The sequence below is a fragment of the Chaetodon auriga genome, chromosome 4, assembly GCF_051107435.1.
Source record: "Chaetodon auriga isolate fChaAug3 chromosome 4, fChaAug3.hap1, whole genome shotgun sequence".
Classification (NCBI taxonomy): domain Eukaryota; kingdom Metazoa; phylum Chordata; class Actinopteri; order Chaetodontiformes; family Chaetodontidae; genus Chaetodon; species Chaetodon auriga.
This window is the reverse complement of record NC_135077.1, coordinates 26,514,632-26,537,683: the sequence shown is the minus strand read 5'-3', so window position 1 is coordinate 26,537,683 and position 23,052 is coordinate 26,514,632. Positions and strand designations below refer to the sequence as shown.

Below are 23,052 nucleotides of genomic sequence, written 5' to 3'. Positions count from 1 at the left end.
GAAGGAGACAGGTTGACAGTGTGAGACACAGGGATAGGAGAGAGAGAGAGCGGTGGAGTGGTAAGGAGGATGGGAAGGGTAAATCTACTTGAATTGTGGTATTCCATCAAATTTTGTCTTACTTGCCTTTGCGGGACATTGACCACTTCCTCAGCATTGGGGGTGAAAACTATACAATTCAGTGCACCTGACACCACCAGAGTACGGGACCTGAATTCCCCTTCAAAAGCATTAACACAGGCTGAGCGTGCACCAAATGGCAGGTCCCCCTGCAAAAGCATTCAGTCATGCTCAGTGTGAACCAAATGGCATATGCTGTTGTGTTATTTATTAATGATAACTGTGAAGAATTCATTATTTCAGTAGCTCAAGACAGATCAAGATGTCTAAAGTGGCAATGCTGCTAGTTAATTATCTAAACATGTCTTGTTTGTCTTGTCTCTGTTCATTGATACGTAATTAATGTGTAGCTCTGTGTTTTCACACACTGCTTACACGCCTCGCAACTTGTGCTCTGCTATAAGGGGCAGCTAGCTCACTAGCCGAGATGGAAACCCAATTATACTGAAACGCAGAAGCTGACATGTTACTGTTTGTCAGGTCTGGCAGGGGTCTGGGTGAACTAAAATGTCAGGCAGTGTTCAATTAGCCGAGGCTTAAATGCCTCAGATCAAGAGACAGGAGTTGCGTTTAATAAGACGGATCAAACAGTTGAAAGCACCTGGTCGATGCTGTGGACGAGGCAGCGGGAAAAGAGAAGTAATAATTATGAATATGTGTATCGACTCTTTTTGCTTTCATGTCCTGCACTTAGAGCCACGTAGCTTGATGGAGTTTGATAGCTACTGTTTACCATGAATATTCATGAAAAGAAGCAGCAAGAGTGATTTGATTCGCTACGTGCTGTCAATGCAGTTTGCAAACTTAACATAGTTCCACATGGATGCTCAGAGGCCCGTCTTGAAATTGAAGGATACAGTTAACTCATTATTAACACTGCCGGTCTCCCCTCACGGTATGTCTGTTAAGATTAGCTTTGATTGTTAACCATCTGATTTAGTAGCAGCTGACAGTGAATGGTTATCTACAGGTGTATGTGCTACTGAGTGACACTACTGACATAAACAAACTTTTTATGTGAGCACGGACACACACAATGCAGGTCATACACTGTCAAGACTCTATTATGAGATTAAAATACACATTTTTCATCTTTGTTTCACACATTAAAACAAAGGCATGCGGCTGTAGCATACAGAACTTTTTAATCCTAACACTGTCCTGTACACCACTCAATCCATTTACTTTTACTGATTTCCTGTGAGTCTTAACCTGAAAGTGCACATATATTTTTCTGAAGTGCAAATCAAATTATTTGATGGTCTCAGTCAGCCAAGCTGCACGTATTACATTTACAAGAGAAAGTCCAGGATGGCCTGGCTTGAACCCCTGCTCATATTCAATGCATGGATATGGGTATGAAAGAGAAGTTGCCATAACTAATCTGTAAGATGTAGTGCATTAAGTTCAGAATAGCATTGTCATGGCACAGAATGTGACAGCACTTAAATCAAAGATAAATTGAGTGAGTGACATCAACATATGTGATCATAATAGCAAATAATTCTACATGAGGTACACTGCAGATCTTAAGTCATCTGACCCATATAAGTATTTTCTGATCTGATGCTCCTGTTAAGAGGATATTCGTTACAAATCATGGGTAAAATAAAATTCCTGCTAGTGTTTTCTGATATCCCACTGCTACGGTTAAAGCTAGAGTTATAGCTCTGCGTTAAGAGGTTTCAGTGTAGTTTTAGAGCCTACACACACACAGCCTTTGGAGCTGACACAAACTGGCATGATAATGTAACACTCCGCAGAATAATGATACCACTTCGCCAGATTTTGGCGGTTGGTTGACAGTGATTGGCTGGCGCTGAGTTTGTCAGTGAAGTTTGGTTAACATGCTTCACATTCAAAAAGTGAACCACTTTGCTCGGCTGTATAATACAAAGAAGGTGCATGCAGTCACCAAATGTGAAAAGGCGGAACAAAGACAAACTTCCTACTAGATGAGAACACAAATAGTGACTCTCTGAATATAAAGATGTCTTCCAGGGCTGCCAAGAAGAAGAACACACCACTTGAAAAGACTGCTGTGCCAAAAGTACAATCTCCAAGAAAAAAAACCTGTCCTGAACTGAAAGAGAAGCTCTGTAGGGTGGAAAGAAATGAAATTGTGAAGAAAATTGATGAGCCTGGATGACTGGAAGTCTCAGGATCTGTCTTGATCCATAAGATCTAAAAACTGAGAAGAAAAGAGAGCACTGTCAGTCTCCAACTGCGGATGAAATCACATCCAAATTAGAAAATGCAAAATACATCTCAGCCCTTGATGCTAGTACTGGTTTCTGGCAAATCAAACTCGATGACAAAAGCTCTTGCCAATGTGCATTCAGCACACCAATTAGACTCTATCAGTTCTTAAGGGTTCCATTTGGGGTAAATTGTGCAGCAGAGGTTTCTGATAGGAAAATGAAGCAGGTTTTTGAAGGACTGGATGGTGCGGAAACATACATCAATGACACCCTGGTGCGGGCTGACACTGAAGAACCGCACCATGAGAGAATGAAACAAGTTTTGGAACAAACCAGGGCTACAAACCTGAAACTACATTTAGAAAAATGAGACACAGGACCAGAGGAAATAAAATCTGTACCAAACACTTTTTATCTAACGGTGGACTGAAAGCGGAGCGATTTGGAGGCAATAAAGAACATGTCAATGCCACAGTGCAAAAAAAGACAGGGAAAGATTGCTGGTAATGATAACATATCTAATATAATGTATGTGACCATACAGCACTGCTGTGTGATGTGGTATTGGAAAAAGAAACATGAAGGAGCTCATACCAAACTGAAAACAATGCTCACAGAAGCACCTCTACTATATTATTTGGACCTCAACCGAGGGAGCATAAGACCAGTGCCTCTAAAGGAAGAAGAACCTGTTGCATTTGCCTCAGGAGCTGTGAGTAAACTGTGCAATGCTATCCATAAATTGAGAAATAAACTTCAGCAAAAGTTATTTGACTTGAAAGATTTCATCTGTTTGTGTATGACAAAGAAAGTGAAGTTGAATGTGTTCACAAACCACAAAATCCTAAAAAAAAGACACTCAGCTGTGCACCTGCAAGAATGCAGAGGTTACTGCTGAGAGCACGCAAGAACCAGATGAATGTTAAATACCCATCTGGTAAAGAAATTATAGTTCCAGATGCCTTATCAAGAGCTTACCTATCAGACACAGCAACAAATGATCAAGAGACTCATGTACACATGTTTGTAGCAAGTGTGTGTGTGTGTGTGTGTCTATTGACAAGCTACAAAACAGTAGAAAGGAGACAGCTGATGATGAAACACACTGAGACAGGTGGTTCATGCAGGCTGGCCAGAACGGAGGAGCCAAATCCCCAGAAACATTCAAGACTACTGGAACTACAGAGAAGAAGAGAAAACATGTTACAATGGAACCTTCTTCAACAGAGGCCGAATCACTGTATCACAATTACTGACAGGACATGCTTGATGGCGTTCATGTGAGTCACTTTGGGTTGGGAAACTGAAGGAGGAGAGTGAAGAATCTGCTCTTTTGGCCAAGAGCTAAAAGAGAGAGTTAGCAGTTGTTCAGTGTGTAACACACACAGAAGGGCACCTTGCATTGAGCCACTGCAGCCAGAGGCCATGGCAAAAGATCAGTGTCAGATCAGTCTCCTTGCACCCAACAAAAACGAAGACTTACTCAGTGTACTCAAAAGATAGATGTGTACAAAAAGATCTCAAAGGACTGGGGAATTGAACACATACAGTCAGACGGATTAGCAGAGAGGGGAGTTTAAACCGTCAAACTCATGCTAAAGAAAGCGCATGCAGATAAAGGACCTCAGGAACACACCATTAGATGATGTAGGAGCATCGCCAGCTCTGCTCCTTATGGGGTGTCGCCTGAGAACACAGTTCTAAAAAAGCAGTTGCTTCCAAGCACAGTAACCAAGCCAGTCCAGGAAATACTGGAACAAAGACAAGTCAAACAAAAACAGTATGGAGCCCATGGTGTGAAATTGAAGGAGAAGCTCTATACTGGAGACAGTGTGAGACTGTGGCAAGAAGGAAGCTGAGAGGGGCTGCTGCACAACCAAATCACACTGAGTGCACACACACAAAAAAGACAAGACTGAGACTGAAAACAGGTACAAATTTAAAGTACTTGTGCTTCAGTGTTTCCGTTTCATGCAACTGCATACTTCTACTCTACTACATCTCAGAGGCAAATATTATACTTTTTACCCCACTGCATGCAACAGATTTTATCTTATCTGATAAACTTAGAGATGAAACATCCATAAGTGAAACAAAGTATGTAAACACCTTGTTTGATTAGCTGGGAAATGCATTGTGACGAAGCTGAAAACAGGACTGTTCTTCTGAGCTCATGAAAAGTTGACTGAAAGAAGAAATGTGGTTCTCACAGGACTGCAATGAACATGTGTTGATCGTTGCTATATGTATATACATACATACGTTTGTGTATATACACATGTATATATGTATATGCACGTATATCTATCTCTCTATCTATCTATCTATATATATACACACACACATACATACATACATAAAGAAAGAAAAACATTAAAAAGTTTTTTTTTAAAACGCAGTTATTATTATTATTATTATTATTATTATTATTATTATTATTATTATTATTATTATTATTATTATGTAGTCTTCATGGTATTTCTAACCATTTATTTCAGTGGTTCTTTAATAAAGTTATATTAATTAACCTCAAACAGCTTGTTTTAGTAGAGGTGAGACTGCAGCATTAAACCACTTTACTTTTGGTCCAGCAGAACACCTATTAGTGAAAAATATCACAAGTGCTTCATGGAAATACAGCTGTCATAGTTAGCATATACAGCATCTTTGGGAACTTAGCTCGCCATCAAACTTTTCTTATCAGCACTGGATGAATAAATAAATCCACATTTAGCACACTTATGGACAGAGAGGAACATTTCACAGTGTGGAACAGTAGACTGTGAGTGTAAGCACGTCTGTGCAAAAAAAGGCTGTAAATTATGAGGCCAAAAAGGTTGAAAATGACAAAGGTTAATGAAGCGTATATGTGCCTGCTGGAAGACATTTAAGATATGTGTAAGGAATACTTGAGTTAATTCCACCACCACACTACCGTAAATACTCAGAGATAGAATATTAATGAAATTAGCTTCATATTTTCCATTTCACACAGTCACCCAGTAATTGGATTGTGACTCCTCTATAAATCTATGCCTAATTTCCCGCAATACCCTGCAATAAATAGATTTTTTGTTGCCGCCAGACTTTAAGTGGGTTCAGATTGGAAAAGCATTCAAAAAGGGGAGCAAAGAAAAGAGCTTGAGATTTATTCTCTCTGGGGCGAGTCAATTTTCAGGCTTTACAGTGACAGCAACTTGGAGGGAGTGATTTAATACAAGTTAATGAACTGGTTCCACCCAATTTCTGTTTGTTGTGATTTCTGAGCAAACAACAACTTGTAAACAAAGAATGATCCACCTGTGGAATAGGATCAAGGCCAGTTCAGATTTATTCTATCATCTGACAAGTGCCTTCTTTGTGTTTGTCTGCTCTTCAGTTACTGTATGTCTGCAAACTCCTGTTGAAGCACACTGGGTCGAGTCTATTTCCTAACACTTCCTCTCACCTGTCTTTTTGATTCATATGTTTCAAAGTGTACATGTTTCTCAAAGAACCAGCATCAGAAACAGAGAAAGAGAGTAAAGCGCTAATCACTTTCCAAAGCACTTTTACCTCTTTTTATTCATTCTCTGTGTGTGATGAAGTGCAGTATATCTCCTATACAAGGGGTAGGATTCTCTCCTTGTAGAGATGCTCCTCTAAGCCACAGAAGCAACTGTGGATTATTTCACATCCGTATCAGTGTAGCTAAGGAAACGTTAGCTGCGGGTTGTGCTTAAGCCAGAGGTACTGAGTCTTATAATTGAAGCCAAAGGGCAGTAAAAGGGGAGCAGGTCTAGCCAGGAGAGAGTAAAGTATTCACAAGAGGTTGATAAATGTCAGTCGTAAAGATGTGCTGGAGCGGTTAAAGGTCTCAGCATCTCCAGTCGACACTGCCAACCTCTTGGCCAAAAATGCAAGAAGGTGAGAACCCAGAGTAAAATTAAAGGCTCAGTTCAATCATATATATATATATATACACACACACACACACACAAAAGAGAATAAACCGAAACCTTTTTGAAGTACATAGACTGGTGGAATTCACATTTCTTTAAGAATGCTGATGATCATGTGATGTTCCTGTAATCCTCCATCTTCCAGAAATATAGTCCATCAGCCACTTATACCTCTGTCTAGAGTTGAAGTTCCAGGGAGAGAGCAAAACGCTAATTGGGATTTGTAGTTCTCAGACTGCGTTTGAGTGCATTTGATTTGATTGGGTCAGCATGTGGCTCACGTATGAGGCATTATATCTGCCTCCTGTGATTGATGATCTGGTGTTAGTGGGTCTGCCCACCATTGCTGCTGTTACCCAAGCAAGTGCTGACAAATGAGTCAGTGGCACGAGCGACCAGAAACACTTTGCTGTACAGTGCCACACTGAGAACTGTATCGGCTGTGAGAGCAGCGTGTATGCTCTCTCACTGTTGTCTGACGGCATGATGCACACTCAGAGATTGTCATGCCATTGGCCACCTCTGGACATAATGTAAGACCATGTGTGTGACACAGGGACAGTACTTTCTCTGCACTTACATAATGACTTTTATCAACCTATTTGGTGACAGAGGCATCGCGAGACAACAGGGCTGTTGCACTTGAGGCAGTCTGTAACCACAATTAAAACATACTAGTACATTTAGAATTGTTTAATCACATCAGTCAGTTTCTCTCCTATCATATTAAAGGTTCTATTAATGTAGCATATAGCTATTTCCAATGCAGATAATGTGGAGTAATGGTGGCCTGAACAGAGAATAACATCACACTGTAAGGGGCAGAGTGATGGAGTCTGAGTTTCTCTGTTCTTTGTTTCGGTAGCCGGTCCAACTGCATGCATGTTAGCGCATTGTGAGTACCCTCTCTGTATTTATAAAGAGATTATTTTATATTTATTTTCTCTCTGTGAAGCTTCTTTAAATGTGTCCGGAAAAAGGCTATATAAGTATAGTGTATTATTATTGCTATCATTAAGGGAGTGACGTTCCCACTCAGCACTGGAAAAGCAAGTTGGCAGAGTGCAGTTCGAAATGTTCAGCTGAAGTCATTCACATTCAATTGAAACCATCAAACTTGAGCTGTCTAAAATATATTTTACTTGATGTTATAGGTAGTTAGCATTCACAGGATAACTACCAGAAACAGCAAGTCGGTGAATTTAGGCTTTGTGATTGTTGAAACGGTGGAAAGACTAACCAAGATGGTTTTGGTGAGTTTAAAAGCCGAGCTCAGACCATTTTCAAGTCGATGTACCTACAGCCCAAAATGACAAAAAGGACACGACAAGCTGTACGAAAACAGCCTTTATTGTTACTTTATGAATTCTGGAAGAAAAAGAACAGAAAAAAAAACTGAGATGGAGGAAGAGAGGAGCATTACACAGCCAATATAATATTAAGTGTTATATAAGTGTTAAGAAGATCATTTTACATGTGCAAAACGAGGGGTTGATGAGCAGAAGTGACACTTTTAGCTCTGATCACTGCAGTGTGCGCAGGATGGCTGGCTGGACTCTCATCTGCCTCTTACACTGTCACCTCCATTATCTGTGTCATCAGTGCTGTGTTTTGGCGGCTGGCCACAAATCTTTTTTTAAACCCCACAGATTTATAGAAGTTGAAGTGTTTTGATAGTTTTAGTGTGGCTGTTTAATTCTTATTTCGAAGATCCTGCAAGCACCGTCACCGGCAGAGATGCCATTAAGCAAAATGACATGAACCAGCGGTAAGAATACTGGTTTCTGTTCATGGTGGTGGTTCAGATGCACCAAATTTGATCATCGCAAATCCTTCTGATGATATAACTTCATCTTAAAATTCAGTTTTCAGTATAACGAAGGATAGAAATGTCATGTAGACCTGTGTATTGTTCATGCACTGACCCTCCTTCAAATGTGTTAAACCTATTTTAGTTTTTTGATAAATCCCTGATACTTTCTGATGGATAATGCTGTATTTGTACCTTTACTTCAAAGAACACTTTACTATCTTATCTATTAGCATAATATGTTCACTCCAGAACTCTAAAGATCTTGTGAGAGTGTCTTGCTGAGCTGCACAAACAAACAAAATTCATTTTGCAGTAATTTGTCTGTCTGTGAGAAATGAGTGCACTTACTTCAGTGACTTCTGGGCGAAAGGATTGGCCATAATCTGTGCTCATGTTCACGTTCACTGAATAGAGTCAAGACCTTCTGCTAGTCTACTAAATGGATAGTGCAGTGGCAGGAACCACGTGACTTAGATACAGAAAATGACTCTTCAGTGCGGCGTGAATCACCTCTGGTTTTGTCTTCACTTGTAGAGAGTTCAGGTCATCCATCTTTATGTATAGTTCATGGATGAAACCAAGGCTGAGATTTTGTCTGCTTTTGAGCTGACAGCTATAAATCTAGCTGTACACGAAGCCAATGTGCGTCATCTATAACGAGGGTTACCAGGGTGAGTATTTGCCAGTGGCAGTATTGGTTACAGACTTCACTGTGAGCACACAGTATCACTCACAGCCTTGCAGAAATCCTGGATTTACATGCACACGCCCACAGCGTCACTCTCTAAACTCTCGCTACTGTACACTCTCCTAATGATGAGAGTGCTTGTGTGGCTTGAGGTCCACTGATTCAATTATATTTGCATGTGATATTATCTGGGGATTTTTTTTGTGAGTTTTCTGAGGACCGTGCCAGAATTTGGCAAAAAATGTTGGACCTCTAAGAAAAGAAAGAAGCTCATGGGAAATTAGTGCTTTCAAGGCCTGACTGAGCATAGGCGGCGAAAAATGAAGACTGAGACAAACAGCGGAGATCTGAACGACGAGGCACACACAGCCACTCCATTTTCACCAAGGAAACACACACACACACACACACACACATTTGCTCCAAGATGTATCATACTGATTATATCATCAAGCCTAACACATGCAAATTATTATTTGAGATATGGCATCATCTGACTGACTGTGGATGACAAGTTTTTAACATGGTAATCTGCAGCCACGCTTGCATTAATACACTTTATATCTCAGATATGATAATCAGTCTTGATTGACTTGTCTCACTGTGGTCTGTCTTTTCGGCACGCAAGCGAGTGGATGAAGTACAGACAAAAGAGGAAGAATTCGGCAATCAAAGGAAAATAGTCACACAGTGTGCAGGGCAGAAATCAAATGGAATACGGCTTTTAAAGAACGCTGTTTTGTGCTTTTCTGTTAAGTGCTGAAAACCACCAACCTGCTAACATTATCCCTAATCACTCATACTTCTGTCATCTTCAGATCATGCTGCTAACTGATCCAGAGGTGGAGAGCAGTCTACTGATCAGCTCTGATGAAGGCGCTACCTACCAGAAGTACCGGCTCAACTTCTACATCCTCAGCCTGCTTTTCCACCCCGAGCAGGAAGACTGGATTCTGGCATACAGCCACGACCAGAAGGTTAGAGAACAGGCAAGGCTAGTTTAGCGGCTGCTTGTTAAAAGATATGAAAAGACACTGAGTGTTAAGCCCGATAAGAAACAACAGTCTGGTGTTGCAGTGCCTCAGAGCATAAATGTAAGATTCTGTTACACAAGAGTTAGGCTCAGAGCACACAGTCAGAATTCATGATGTTCATTTGGGAGAAAGGTGGATCAGCATGGATTCAGGTAGTTCAAAATTCACTGATACAGATATCCATTTTCACCAGTTAAAGAAAAGAGAGGATGAAAAGTTCAGACTTTCTACATTGAAATTCTCAGATAAAACAAGATCTATGATATGAAGTCAAAACGTTGATCTTCCATTGTATCCAGATATGATTTGACCTCATTGCACACATTGCAGTGTCCACATAGGGAATGAATGAGATGAATGAGATCCAATCACTCTGTCCAGCTTCTCCTTCTTATGACTGTCCTTCTTCTTCCTTCTGATGCCCTCCTCTCTTTTGCATGGGTTCAAAAAACAACAACAAAGCAAAACTGAAAAAAGATGAAGCGGCGCTATCGATGGACTTCTGATGGCTTTCTGAAGCCGAGGAAGAAGCCGTCTGGAACAACTGAAATACCGACAACGAAAGCAGAGGAGAATGCTCTTTTATGTAGCTGCTTTAATCAGCTGTGGTCAGTGCTACTACTGTCCAGAGGAATGTAGTCAGGACCGGTGGGGGAGGATCATGATGGGGCCTTTGTGGATGAAGACTGCGTGTCAAACCTACACATGCACCGTTCAACTTCTGATCTTATTTGCAGAAGACACGACTATATGTTGTTCGGTTATTGGTTTTTTTGGCCCACGTAGTTGTTGTATGTAGATTGGAAACGCAGTTGCATTTACTCTTGTGTTCTCTGTGGTCACAGTGTGTCCTGGACGGCTTCCAGAGATGGTGCGGCTGATTGGATCACAGTCCGCCCTTCATGTGTCTTGGGTGCAACTACAACTGCACTTTCAGATGATCACACACTGTCTGATTGCAATCTGATCAGCCAAATTATATTTTAATGTACATATTAATACAAAGCATAAAGGGGGTCAAGGTAAAGCAAATTTTGAGATAGTCAAAATGATGAGTTCTAACTCAAAGTTTAGCCAAAATTAAGATACAGTCAGTAAGTGATGTATCAAAATCTGTATTACCAAAATAAGAGTCGCTAAGTTGTAATTTTTAATGAATAGCACATATCTTTTTTAAGTTAAAACTGCGTAACTTATGTCGAAGTCAATTTTTTTAAAATTTGAATGAGAAAAACAGTTGAAAAGAAAATGAATATTAACAAGAACATTAAGCTAAACCAACATGATGTGACGCTAAAATAAGAGTTTTTCGGTAGAATTTAGACTAATTTCTCAAAACTTTTGACATATTTGACACATCCCATAAATATTTCTACTAAGATTTTCTCACTTAATATTTAAGTAATTCTGATTACCTATATCATAATTTTGACTTTTTCATTCCTGATCTTTTTCTCTTTTTTTCCGGGCAGAACTGAGCTTCCTTACACCATGACTTTGAGCTTTTAGGCATAGGAGTTTTTTGATGCCACAACCATATTCAGTGATAACTAACTTAAATCAAATACACCATATCAGTAATTCACAACCTACTCTGAATGGCCCAATTCATGTTTAAGGCCTGGAGTTACATAGTGAGGACACTGCAAGAATTCCCTCATTAGATTTTTGGTCATCAAAGGTCACTGTGACCACACGTCCGTCCCATTCTTGTGAGCACAATATCTCAGGAACACCCTGAGGGAATTTTGTTACATCAGGCACAAACGTACACTTGAACTCAAGGATGAACTGATTAGAGTTTGGTGGTCAACGGTCAAAGGACGCTCATAATGTTCTGCAAAAACACTTTTCTGGCCATTATTCAACACCTTAACTCAGGAACAGAAGGGGGGGTTTTGACCATACTTCACATTTAGTCAAATACTGAATTGGTGGCACTAATTTTGAGTGCCCACCTTGAAACTGTGCTGATTCTATAGATCTTCTGTGCTTCCGGGGTGAGGACGTGCGTGAAGCATCCTCGCTTTACAATTTATAGCTTCTTTACAGCAGCATCCATATTTGAGGCATTGTGGTTCTCCACAAGCTATTTGGTTCTGTTGATATTGATCTTCAGGTGATTGTTGTTGCTCCATGTGATGAAGCTCTCTAACAGTCCTCTGTACTCCACTAAAAATAGTCTCTAAGTGAAGACAGCACATTTCACAACTTCAGTTTCACCAAAAAATGCTCTTAAGGATGCCTCTTTCATACCCAATCATGATACTACCACCACCAATGAACCTGTTTACCTGTGGAATGTTCCGGGTGTTTTTGGAGCATTCCATAGCTTTCCCAGTCTTTCATTGCTCCTGTCCCAACTTTTACAAAAATCAATGAAGTCCATGAGGTGAAACATTAAATATATTGTCTTTGTATTGTTTCCAATTGAATATATGTCCAAAAGAACCAACAGTTATCACATTTTGTTTTATTTATGTTTTACACTGTGTCCCATCTCTTTTTGGAGTTGGGCTTGTATTCCGACATGATAACATCGGCTTTACTGGCCAAGCATGTGTGAACATACGACAAATCTGACTCTGGTTTAAACATAACAATCAATTAATGGACTTAAGTAAGGTATCAAAAAACACATAGTATATATAATATATAGCATAACTTTAGTATCGTTGCTGACAGTCAGATACTGTTCAAACGCAGCTATATTAGTGCTCAGTCAAATATCCCACCATAAACTACATACATCTTCAGTACTCCCTTTCTGGAGCCTAGGGACCTAGTGAAAATGTTTTTTGAATAAATAATGACTGAATATAGGAGGCAAAGCGCAGGCAAAAACAATTGTGTGTGTGAAGTAGTGAGACAGCGAGAGAGAGAGAGAGAGAAGAGAGAAGAGAGAGGTCATTTATAGACATTTTAAAATAACCGTTTGCATTAATAAAATGCTTTTCTTGCAGCATAGCACATTTGGGTTTAATGTTTCAGTTATAATGAATAATGAAGGTATTCTCTTTGCTGAGGACACGTGTGTCTGTGAGCATGCCTCTGTCTCTGAGTCCCTCCTGAAATGAACATCACACTTTCAATGTGCAGCAAGCATCATCCTTCACACACACAACCACACACATACACGCCTTTAGCACATAGCCCTACAATTTTCTCTCTGGTGATTGTGAGATGCCTGAAGCAGATAAACAGCATCACATTTCTAATCAATTTTCAAGTTGCCTTTTTTTTTATTTCAGTTTACCTCTTTTAGAAATCAGCTGTGACTCCAACTTACTGGCTATAAATAACTGAATGCAAGGCATGAATACATGGACAAACCACTTGTATATCATAATCATATTCGACTATCTGACTTGCGTATTGGATCAAGACTTGCAAGAAAGAAACAAAAATTTTTTTTTTTAAATAATTATTTATTTAGTTTTTACTGGGTCTACTGTTGTACATACTGCCTCCAGTCTAACACTGACAGAAGCTCTCACCTTCCTTTGCCTCCCGGGGTTTTACATGTTACCAGACAAAGTGCGAGCAGTCAAAATGGAAACATTACAGACTTAAACAGTGTAAAAAAAAAAACTCGCTCGTGCACTGTGTGACAAAGATGAGCTGACTTTAAGAAGTGCAGGTGGTGACTGACTACTGATACACGTTTTCCCCTCTGGGCTTGCTGTAGACTAACTGTATGCACTCACTACTGGGACCATTCAGCACAAACCATATTTGACCTGACCTGACACGACTTGCTCATATGGTATATACTTGCTAGTCCAACTGCTGAATGCCAAAGAGTGCCGAAAAGGCCGCTTTGGGGCTTCAGGGCTCGCCAGATCAGTCCATGTGTCAGGCAGCAGACTTGGTGCTTGCTAGCTTGTTAACGTTGTTAGTCTGTCAGTATTATTCCTGTTAAGACTCACTGCTGCAGTTTGGTTGATAGTAGTGTTAGCGCCTGTTAATGCATTTTGGACTTTGTGTATTTACTAATACACATGTTGTAAGTTAACACAGTAAGTAAAGTAAAACACTTTTTTAAAATGTGTTCTCAGCTTCATGTTGTCTCCACAATAACGTTACCTGCATATCATGTTGGTGTGCACTCTTGTTGCCTGCAAGGTGCACAACACAAAAACTCAAAGTCAGAAAGTTTGATAGCACGCTTTGCTGTAGTGAGTGAACCAGTCCCAGATTTTCTTTGCTGTTTCTGCAGTAAAAACTGTTGTGTCTTGACTCCTTTCTGCTTTGATTCATCCATTCTCATTCAAATCTCTAACACTGAAACTAGTGTCAGTGTTTCTTCCTACTCTGACATACAACTTTACACATTGGCCAAGGCCTCTTCATTTAGCTTGGGTCTGAGTTAAAAACAAAGATGATCATGTCTTTATAGTTGTTAAAGCAATCCACTTTGAATTTCCTTCCACTGTCAAGTAACCCAACATCCCTGCCAACAGTATTAAAGAAAACACTCGATGCCCAGAGTTAGGTATCTCAGGCAGCCTTTCTTTGCTGGCTCCATACAAGGATCTGGCTAGATTGGCTGACAATGGCCTTCAGATAACCTTAACCACCTACACATAAGCCTCACACTGGTGGAGCTTGTACATAGCCAGTAGGCACTTGAGACTGTAAATTCAGGGTAGCCCTTTCCAAAATTCCTAAAATATCCAAACTTTTATAATGGATGAATAATTATGCTACTGTATTCACATATTCTATACTTCAGTTTTGTACAGAATACAATGAACTATATTGTTCGGTATGTATAATGCAGTAATACATTTACAATACAATTACATTAATTACAGTTGCAATTACTTTCTTTATCGCTACCTTCATACAGAGACAGATAATTAGCAGGTTTATTTTAATGTTTCTGTCTGCAAGAACAAGCATATAGGAGAAGAAATTTAATTGGTGGTAATTAACCACTAACCACTACATCAGTGACTAACCTTTTCCTGCCTAAAAAAGGAAGATTTGACCCTTTGTTGCATATACTGTAGTTATGACCATCAATCTTAATTTGGATAGTCCTGAATGCAAGTCGGAAAATGAAACATGGTTTTGTGGATCAACAATACGTTTTTCTGCTTTTTCATCTAGTTAATCATCTCATGACTCGGTCAGGTACACGTTGTGACCCCATCTGGGCAACCTAACCGCTAGGATGGGAATCATAGCCTTACATGAGGTTGACACTGGAGATAAAGTTTTGTCCATAAAATAAATCTCACAATTGTTGTTTATTTATTCATACTGAAGTACTTTTGTAACACTAGCTGACACTAGCACTGGGACAGAATTTGACAGATTTTTTTGACACATTTGGGGCTATTTTTAAAGTTTTACTGAAACAGACTGTGGTTCACTAACTGTATTTGTGCTGTGTCTTCACTCCCTATATGGCAGGTGATGACTCGCTCACCCACCCGCTCTCTCACCCGTACCCTAACTCACACACATCGTCTCCACCCCAAAACTGCTTCTCTTTCAATTTCCTCACCTCCTTTTGGCAGCGCTGCTGCGTTTGTTGATTGAGAGACCTTTGGAGGTTGTAAAGGCTGCGTCAATCCCTCCACCCCACCTCACTTCCCCCGTCTTCTGCTTTCTGCCTCTTCACTGTCACTTGCTTGGCTACAGACTGACTTGCTGTGGGAGGATAATTAGTCAAAGTGATTTCCCACATCCCCACCCCCAACTCCCCTCCCCTAGCCTCATCCCCTTTCCCTTGCATCTGCTTAGCACAGCTTGGCATGGAAGTCATGGAAATTATGGTGCTGTTTGTCTCTCCCTGTTTGACATGAGAATATACACACCCCAGATGCAATAGTCACAATAAATATATCGTACTTATGCCGTTGTGGAGGGATTCAATGAACTGGACACAATGGAGGAAATTTATGCTTCACGTAACATTGGGACTGCATTAACATCCTGCCTCACTGTTTTTTACTGTCGTTCTCATATGTGTAGGAAAGCTGGGAGTGTGGAGCTGATTTGGGTTGAAGCAATAACCATAGGCCATCTATTAAAGTCAGCAGTAGCTGCTGGTTTTGAGCCCTTGACTTGAATTTTTGGTGACGCTGAAATAAAATTAGATATAAGGAAGCAAAGATTTGAAAGAATGACTGTCCTGAATTACTGATTTGACAGCAGTGATTATCTGTATGGGATAAAAGACACTGTCCCTATGGATGCTTTTTTAAATGCAGGCCTACACTTCACCCTTCGTGATAGAGTAAATAAATGTAATTAGAAAATAAATTAATATAAACAAACAGAGTCACATTTTTGTTATCCACTAATAAATGATTGTTTACACATTATGCGTGGTTGCTCATGCTTAAAATGGAAAAAGTCCACCTTGAAACACTGAAATAAGTTTAATGCCTCATTAAATTCCATCTGTAAGCTATAGAGTAAACGGATTTGTTAGTGAGCTTTGTCAGAGAATGCAGGTGTGTTTGGAGACAAAAGGGCTTTACTGAGTGCATCAGTGAGATTGCTGATTTACTGAGCAACCAACAGAATGTAGGCAGAATGCAAACTTAGATTTGTTTATTTGGGCCAGTTGGGGTTAAGACACTGACCATGACCGCACTGACCCCGCTCTGTGTCTGGTCAGGGGCCTTTGTTTCATGTCATTTCATATGTCTCTCTGCCCTTATTTCTTGTCTTTTCTAGAATGTTAGCTAAGACTTCATTTGTCTTCTGTTCAGGCTGTTCACTGAACTAGAATTTGAAGGCTCAGACCATTTAAATTATAAAATGATGTTATGGTTACTGCACTTACCTCTACTGGTATGAACGTGATCCATGCAAATAGTTTTAGTTTGCCCAGGTTGAGAGATGTCTGTCTCTAAGATTTCTGTCACCACCCCAATAAAATGGAGGTGAATGGAGTTTTGTTCGTGGTGCTCATAGCATTTTTAACTTACGTTTAAAGATACATCAGTCAAGTTTTTTGTTTGTTTGTTTTTTGTCAATTTGGGCCATAAATCCATGGCAAGCAAAAAAAATCACCATACCACCACACCATGTCGCCATAAAGTAACAAACAAGTCAGGAACATGTTCCAGACACATTGACTCATGTTTTTAATATAGCTAGATCTTTAGCAACTAATGCTCCACAGTGTTCATCAGTCAGTCGTCACAGAGTTGCTTGCTGAGCAGGCTGCATTGTAAATTTCAGGGTTTTTTTTTTTTTTTTTCTGAATACAGCTGCCTGCTGCATCTGAAAACAAGGTTGATGAAAGCAGTGAGAGTGAACCAAACAGAAAGTTTTCTGGCCTGAAAACTGAAACGATACTCTTAAAGAGGCTCAAAAGCTATTTATAGCTGAGTGGAAGTGCAGGGTCTGATGACAATTCTTTGACCCTTTCCAATCATCCAATCCATTGTACAAATGGAAATAGTGATTAGTGCAGCTTTAAAAAACTCTGCCCTCCAAATTCATGGACGCGTAGCGCCAAGGCAACAACATTAACAATTTGGCTAGCTGACCGACAGAGCACTTGCTGCAGACAGCGATACTCGCAGCTCTCCTGCTGATGTAGCTAACATCACAACAACAGTATAGTCTGTCAACCTGAAAAGTAAGCTGGATGCCTGTGGGAGAGTCATTAACTCTACCTGACCCTCTCAGCCCACGCTCTGAGTTTTCCTATGATTTGTACATTTGGTCTTACACCTGTGTTCATGGAAGTTGATAGTCCACCTTGCAAAACTATTTGGGTTTTTATGGGAGACGTTTGCCTTTAAACCAGACGTCTTGGTGGATGAAAAGATCAAACAAAGGATGTTCACCCAGGAGACTGGTTTTGCACGGCACATTAACAGTGGCTGTCTGTCAGAAAGTCAAGGCAAACATGATGCCTAGTCAGTGGGCTTCCTTTGTATCAGAATACAAACCTCCCATCTGAGTAGATTTTTGTCGGTGGACATGATTTAGTAAACGTTAATATATTTTAGCACTATTTAGTTACACGTTTTCCATTCTGATGATGGTCAATTTGAGGATTTATCATTACTAGTTATTTAGCTCTTTTTTCAAATTGTGTACATAAACTGTTTTGAAGAGTGGCATAGCTAAAATAATAACAATAATAATAATCATCATCATAATAATACATATGGATATACCTGGTTAAAACAGCCAAAATAGTCAAGGCCCTAAGGTTAAAGGTTTGCTAGCTTATCCAAGAAGTGATGAGGTGACCCAGCATGAGTCGAGGAGAATGCGCTTCAGGCAATCAACACAGTATGGTGTAAGATTTAAGGCACCATCCCAGCTGACCCCATCTTGAGTCTTTAATTTAGTAAAAGAATTCAACTGGGACCTCTGAAATCTCAGTGGAACAATCATGGGAACAAATTGAGACACTTGAAGGTTCTTTTTTTTTTATGGACAGTTAGTTCCATTACACAGAGCTTTCAAATGCATCTCCGCCCTTTCTGTGTAGCGTGGTAAAATCTCAGCAATCCGGTGATTAACTGACTTGTGAGCAATGGCTGTAGTGAGCACCACCTGCCACGCTTGGGCTCCTTTCTTCATCTGCCCATCCCACTCCCAGGTTTGTTACAACATAGGCCACTTCTCTAGTGCAGGACAAGACGTGCCCATCTTTCTTTATGCTTCCATTCTCAACTTCATTGTTTGTGTGTGTGTGTGTGTGTGTGTGTGTATGTGTGTGAGTTTGTGTTTGTGTGGCAAAGATCTCTGCAGTTTCTGCAGTAATGGGTAGTCGTGTGGGAAGGCAGACAATGCTTGTATCCCTAAATGTCCTTAAGCCATGTTATTCCACTGCGGTGTTTGAATCTTATGTAAATTCTAATCTAATTTAGTGGATTCAAATAAAGAACTTGTACACAGAGTATGCGTGTATGTGTGAGTGTGTGTTACACTGTGAGACAGTTCGTCTCCCACGTGTCGTTACACTTCTGCTGGTAAACGGATCACTGAGGTAACATGAAGTAAATCAAGGTGTAAAAACAAACCCAGACAAACATCCATTGCAATTCCACATCATTTCGAGGGCAAACACAGCATTTGATAGTCGGATGGTGTGTGTCGTACAAGATGGTAAATTTGATTGGTTGTTGAGATGGTACATGAATAAATACTCACCGGTGCCTGGTTGTCTCGCTACAGCTCTACAGCTCGGTGGAGTTTGGGAGGAGGTGGCAGCTGGTGCATGAGAGAGTGGCTCCCAATCGCTTCTACTGGTAAGTGCAGAGATGGACATGTTAATCAACTAGTAATCATAAGAAATGATGGTAACACTGCATATTAAGGTACACATATTCACCATTAACCAGCTGCTTCTCAGCATGCATATTAGTAGTATATTGGCTCTTTCTTAATCACTATAATGCAAATAATATTCTCTTCTGCATGACTGTATTTCACAACTGCTACACCATTAACTAAGAGTTTTCCTTTAATAACCTCCTGCTCATTGATAGTAAGGAAGTTGTTGTACATAGAAATAAAAAGTGCTTTATAATGATGAATAAAGAGTCAATATGCTATTAATATACAGTATATTTAACGGGAAAATTCCCCAAACAGATAAATAAACAGCAGAAACCCTCTTCCACCTCATGGCTTGCTGTTTATTAGCTATAACAGACTTAATCTGCATATCAACAGGCAAAGTCAAGTTTCACAGACCAAAAGTTTTATTTCTTACAACTTGTTAAAATGTTAATGAAAATGAATAATGAAAATTACTTAGATATAAGAAGGACTAATCTTGCAGCCCTTTTCATTTGGGTTTTCAGGGTCAGACATTTCCAGCGATGTAGGATTTGTCCACAATTCAAAAACTCTGGACTGTATGATTTTTCTGACCACAAACGAAAAATCAAAACAGTCTAAATGTAAAGGATCATCAGTTCTTGAACACACAGCACATAGTTCATGCCGTTCTCGACATTGTTACAAAACAACAATTCCATGACAACGACCAGTAAAACTAACGTTGAACTCAAAAGCAAATCACGAGCAGTTTTGACATTGTGAATGTCCTGGACAGACTCTGCAGATGAGCCAGAGTGGTTTTTAAGATTTTCATTATTCATGTGTCTGACATGCCTGATCTTCCTCTGTGGCAGACAGTTACATTATGTGACCGACAGTGTACAGCTGTGGAGAGAGGCCTCACAATCATTTTTGGATGCAATCTGAGTATTGTTGTCCTTTGAGATGAAATAAACTATAGAACTGAATAAGTGAATGGTTCCTCTCAGCAAGGCTTTTAAAGCCAGACTGCATTCATGGTTTCACTTCTTTCAGATAAAGATTCTCTCCTGACTTTCCTCAGCTAAAGCGTCTCACCACCATGACACAGGTGCTGTGCAGTTCAGTGGTATCTAGTATGTCTGGCCCCTATACAGAAACTAACATTAACAAAAAGCTTTCACTTCACCAAACTGAGGCAGAACTGTCGAGGTAGTAACAAGCTGGGCAGTCAGGAGTGAAGGAAGCCTGGAGGGCTGATGCTGCAGAAGCTGTCAGAGTTCTATTTTGGGACGCACACTGTGCGGTAGTTGTGGTGGTAGCCTGGTAATGAGGCTGAAGAGGGAGCTTATGTCTGCCGTGCATGTGGCCACCAAACATGGAAAGAAGATGAAAGTTGTAAGCTCATTTGCGATTCGGTCAACCTGAGCGCCGCTCAGTCACACAGCACAGGTTGGGTGTGTGAGGCGCAAACTTTAACAAACAGCACTCTAAATCCCACCATATTCAGCTATAATCAGTTTGTCAGCTTGGTGAGTGCAGCCATGAAATGGTTTGCGTAGGACATTACAAATCTCTGCAAAAACATCTGGAGCTTTCTGTTGGTGATATTTTAACAAGGCAACAGCTCCATCTCATGACAAAGCTCATCTTTTCTGATGCTGAGATTCCTCGTAGATCACACAGCTGTCCAAACGAGTAAGATACATTCACACTACAGTAGAAGCTGAGCTTTGCTTCCCATCATTAAGTGGTGAATATACAAGTTTAAACAAACCATACAAGTCCTCTAACTCAAAGACTTATTCTTTGCCTGCCTCACACTGTTCTTGGGTACCTGAATGGATTATTCAGTGAAAATGGAAATGCAGTGTGGATAAGTAGGCCATCCTATTCACAGTTGTGTTTCATGTGGGAAATCACCAATACTACCAATATGTATAATGATTAAAAGCTTTGGTGGTCTCTGACTGTCTCTCACTATGTCTGCTTCTCATTCCCCTCACACAGACCCCCTTTATTTATTTTTTTTCCATTTATGTGTGCTTCCTGTCGACACATTCTCTCTCTCTCTTTCTCTCCCTTGTCTCTCTCTACCTCTCCGTTCTGTCTCCCTCCATGTGTGCTGCCTTTGCTTCTCCTCTGATCCCGCAGTCTTTTTAATACATATTTAATGCCGTAATGATTATATGCTATTCCATCTGTGGACATCCCTACTGTAGCAAGAAAATCAATGGCTTTTCCTCTCCTAATGATGTCAGGAAACGTCTTCCTCCATCCGTCTGGGGGAAAACGGACCTTCTGGGAGCTCTAAACATTTAGATCACACAGTAAACCTCAGGTCCTTTTGCACTTTAAACGGCCATCAACAATGTAGACAATGATGTGGTAATTCCTGTGGCCAGTTCCTGCTGATGTTTACCACAACTGTCATGGCACTTGACTTAACCTGTCTGTACTCAGAAATTTGTCTGACTTTCAGCATACAGTCTCTCAGGTCAGACAACAGCTACAGTAGGTGGCACCTGCCCAGAGGCAAAAAGACCAATGGTGATGTTCCTGAAACAGATTTGTCTGCCTTTCAGGTCGAAAATGGGTTTGGACAAAGAGCCGGGCTTAATTCACCTGGAAACCAGCATCTCTGAAGGACGTGAGTAATTGAATTTCGAGTTCAGCGCTCCATTTACTCTTGTCTTTATACTGTATTGTGAGCATTGTGTTAAAGTGGAGAGGAATTGGGAGTTGTGTGGACAATTCTGCAGAAGGGTAATGCGTGGGAACAGAAGAAATGGCCAAGTCTGGGGACACACAATGACAGTGGAGAGAAAAGTAATGCATATATTAGAATGCTTTTAAAAGCAAGTGATTTAGCTCAATGGTATTGTCGCAGCTTTAGAGAAATATCACACATCCTCCTGAATGACAATGAACACTGGGAGATTGTGGGTTGACATATAGTATTTGACTTTGACAAGTTTTATTTATATTTTTCCATAATTTCTTCAATTTGCTATCTATACTATTACATGTCCAAGCACTTATATATATTTTTTCAAATATCAGTCTTAACAAATAATATATCCACAACTGATGTAGAAAACTTTAATGAAATTAACTTTTAAAGAGTAAGTCCACTTCCCCTTTAAAAGATTTTACACAAAGATCAGCCTGTAAACACAATCATATACTGTTCCCCTGATTATGTCATCAGCGAATTATCTCAACTAACAAAATTATAATAGAATGCCTGCATGAAGTTTGAGACAAGGGTCTGAAAGGGATAAGTAGGGTTTTTTGATGTGGCATTGTATGAGGTACTTCTCCATAGTCAGTGTATTACCTACAGTAGATGGTGGTTGGAGAAGCAGACAGGAGTACCAGCACAGATCGCTAAACAATGTGCTGTTGTGGAAGGGAGCAGCAGCAAAAGATATGTTAGCTGGCTGAAAAGGCCCACCCTATAAAATCAATATCAGTTTAAGTGTACGCTAAATTTAGAATATTTCCAGCATTCTGCTTTGCTGTCAGGCAGTCTGTTGAACACATGTGCACTTCTTACGCAACACTGAGACAACTCTGTGTTTGCAGTGATGATTTTTCTTAAGTAAAACCACCACATAAGCCAAATAGACACTTGCTGAAGAGCACTGCTATACCCAACCATCAGGTAAGATACGTGCTAAATACATACAAGTGAATGAAACAACTTTTCAAACAACCAGTAAAGAAGAGAAGTTTCCCCTCTCTCTCTCGCTCTCTCTTTGCAAGCGTTCTTCTGTATGCTCTGGTTCATAAAGATATCCTTTAGCCTACACAGTGAACGACATTTTGTCGTTGCACTCATAAGCACCCATTTTTATTTTCATGTATTTGTTGTCTCTTCTGTAAACCACTTAAGCTCTGACCAAACAGTTGATCTGCAGAGTGTCCTTGCTGCTTCTTCAAACTGGGGCTGTGCTGACTGCCATATGCTAACTATGGATATGTGCCTCATTCAACT

General features: G+C 40.1%; 1 protein-coding gene across 3 annotated transcripts in view; it reads left to right on the top strand.

Annotated features, from left to right (window-relative positions):
- The window catches only part of sorcs1 (sortilin-related VPS10 domain containing receptor 1), a 159,925-nt gene that overhangs the window by 97,270 nt on the left and 39,603 nt on the right, over positions 1–23,052 (top strand). For all 3 annotated transcript variants that reach the window (XR_013077045.1, XM_076727426.1, XM_076727425.1), the window contains exons 4-6: positions 9,582–9,740; positions 18,963–19,036; positions 21,638–21,702. Coding sequence is in view for 2 of the 3 variants with exons in the window: in XM_076727426.1 (XP_076583541.1) it covers positions 9,582–9,740; positions 18,963–19,036; positions 21,638–21,702 (298 nt within the window). In the remaining variant the exon portion in view is untranslated. The remainder of the gene's footprint in view (positions 1–9,581; positions 9,741–18,962; positions 19,037–21,637; positions 21,703–23,052) is intronic.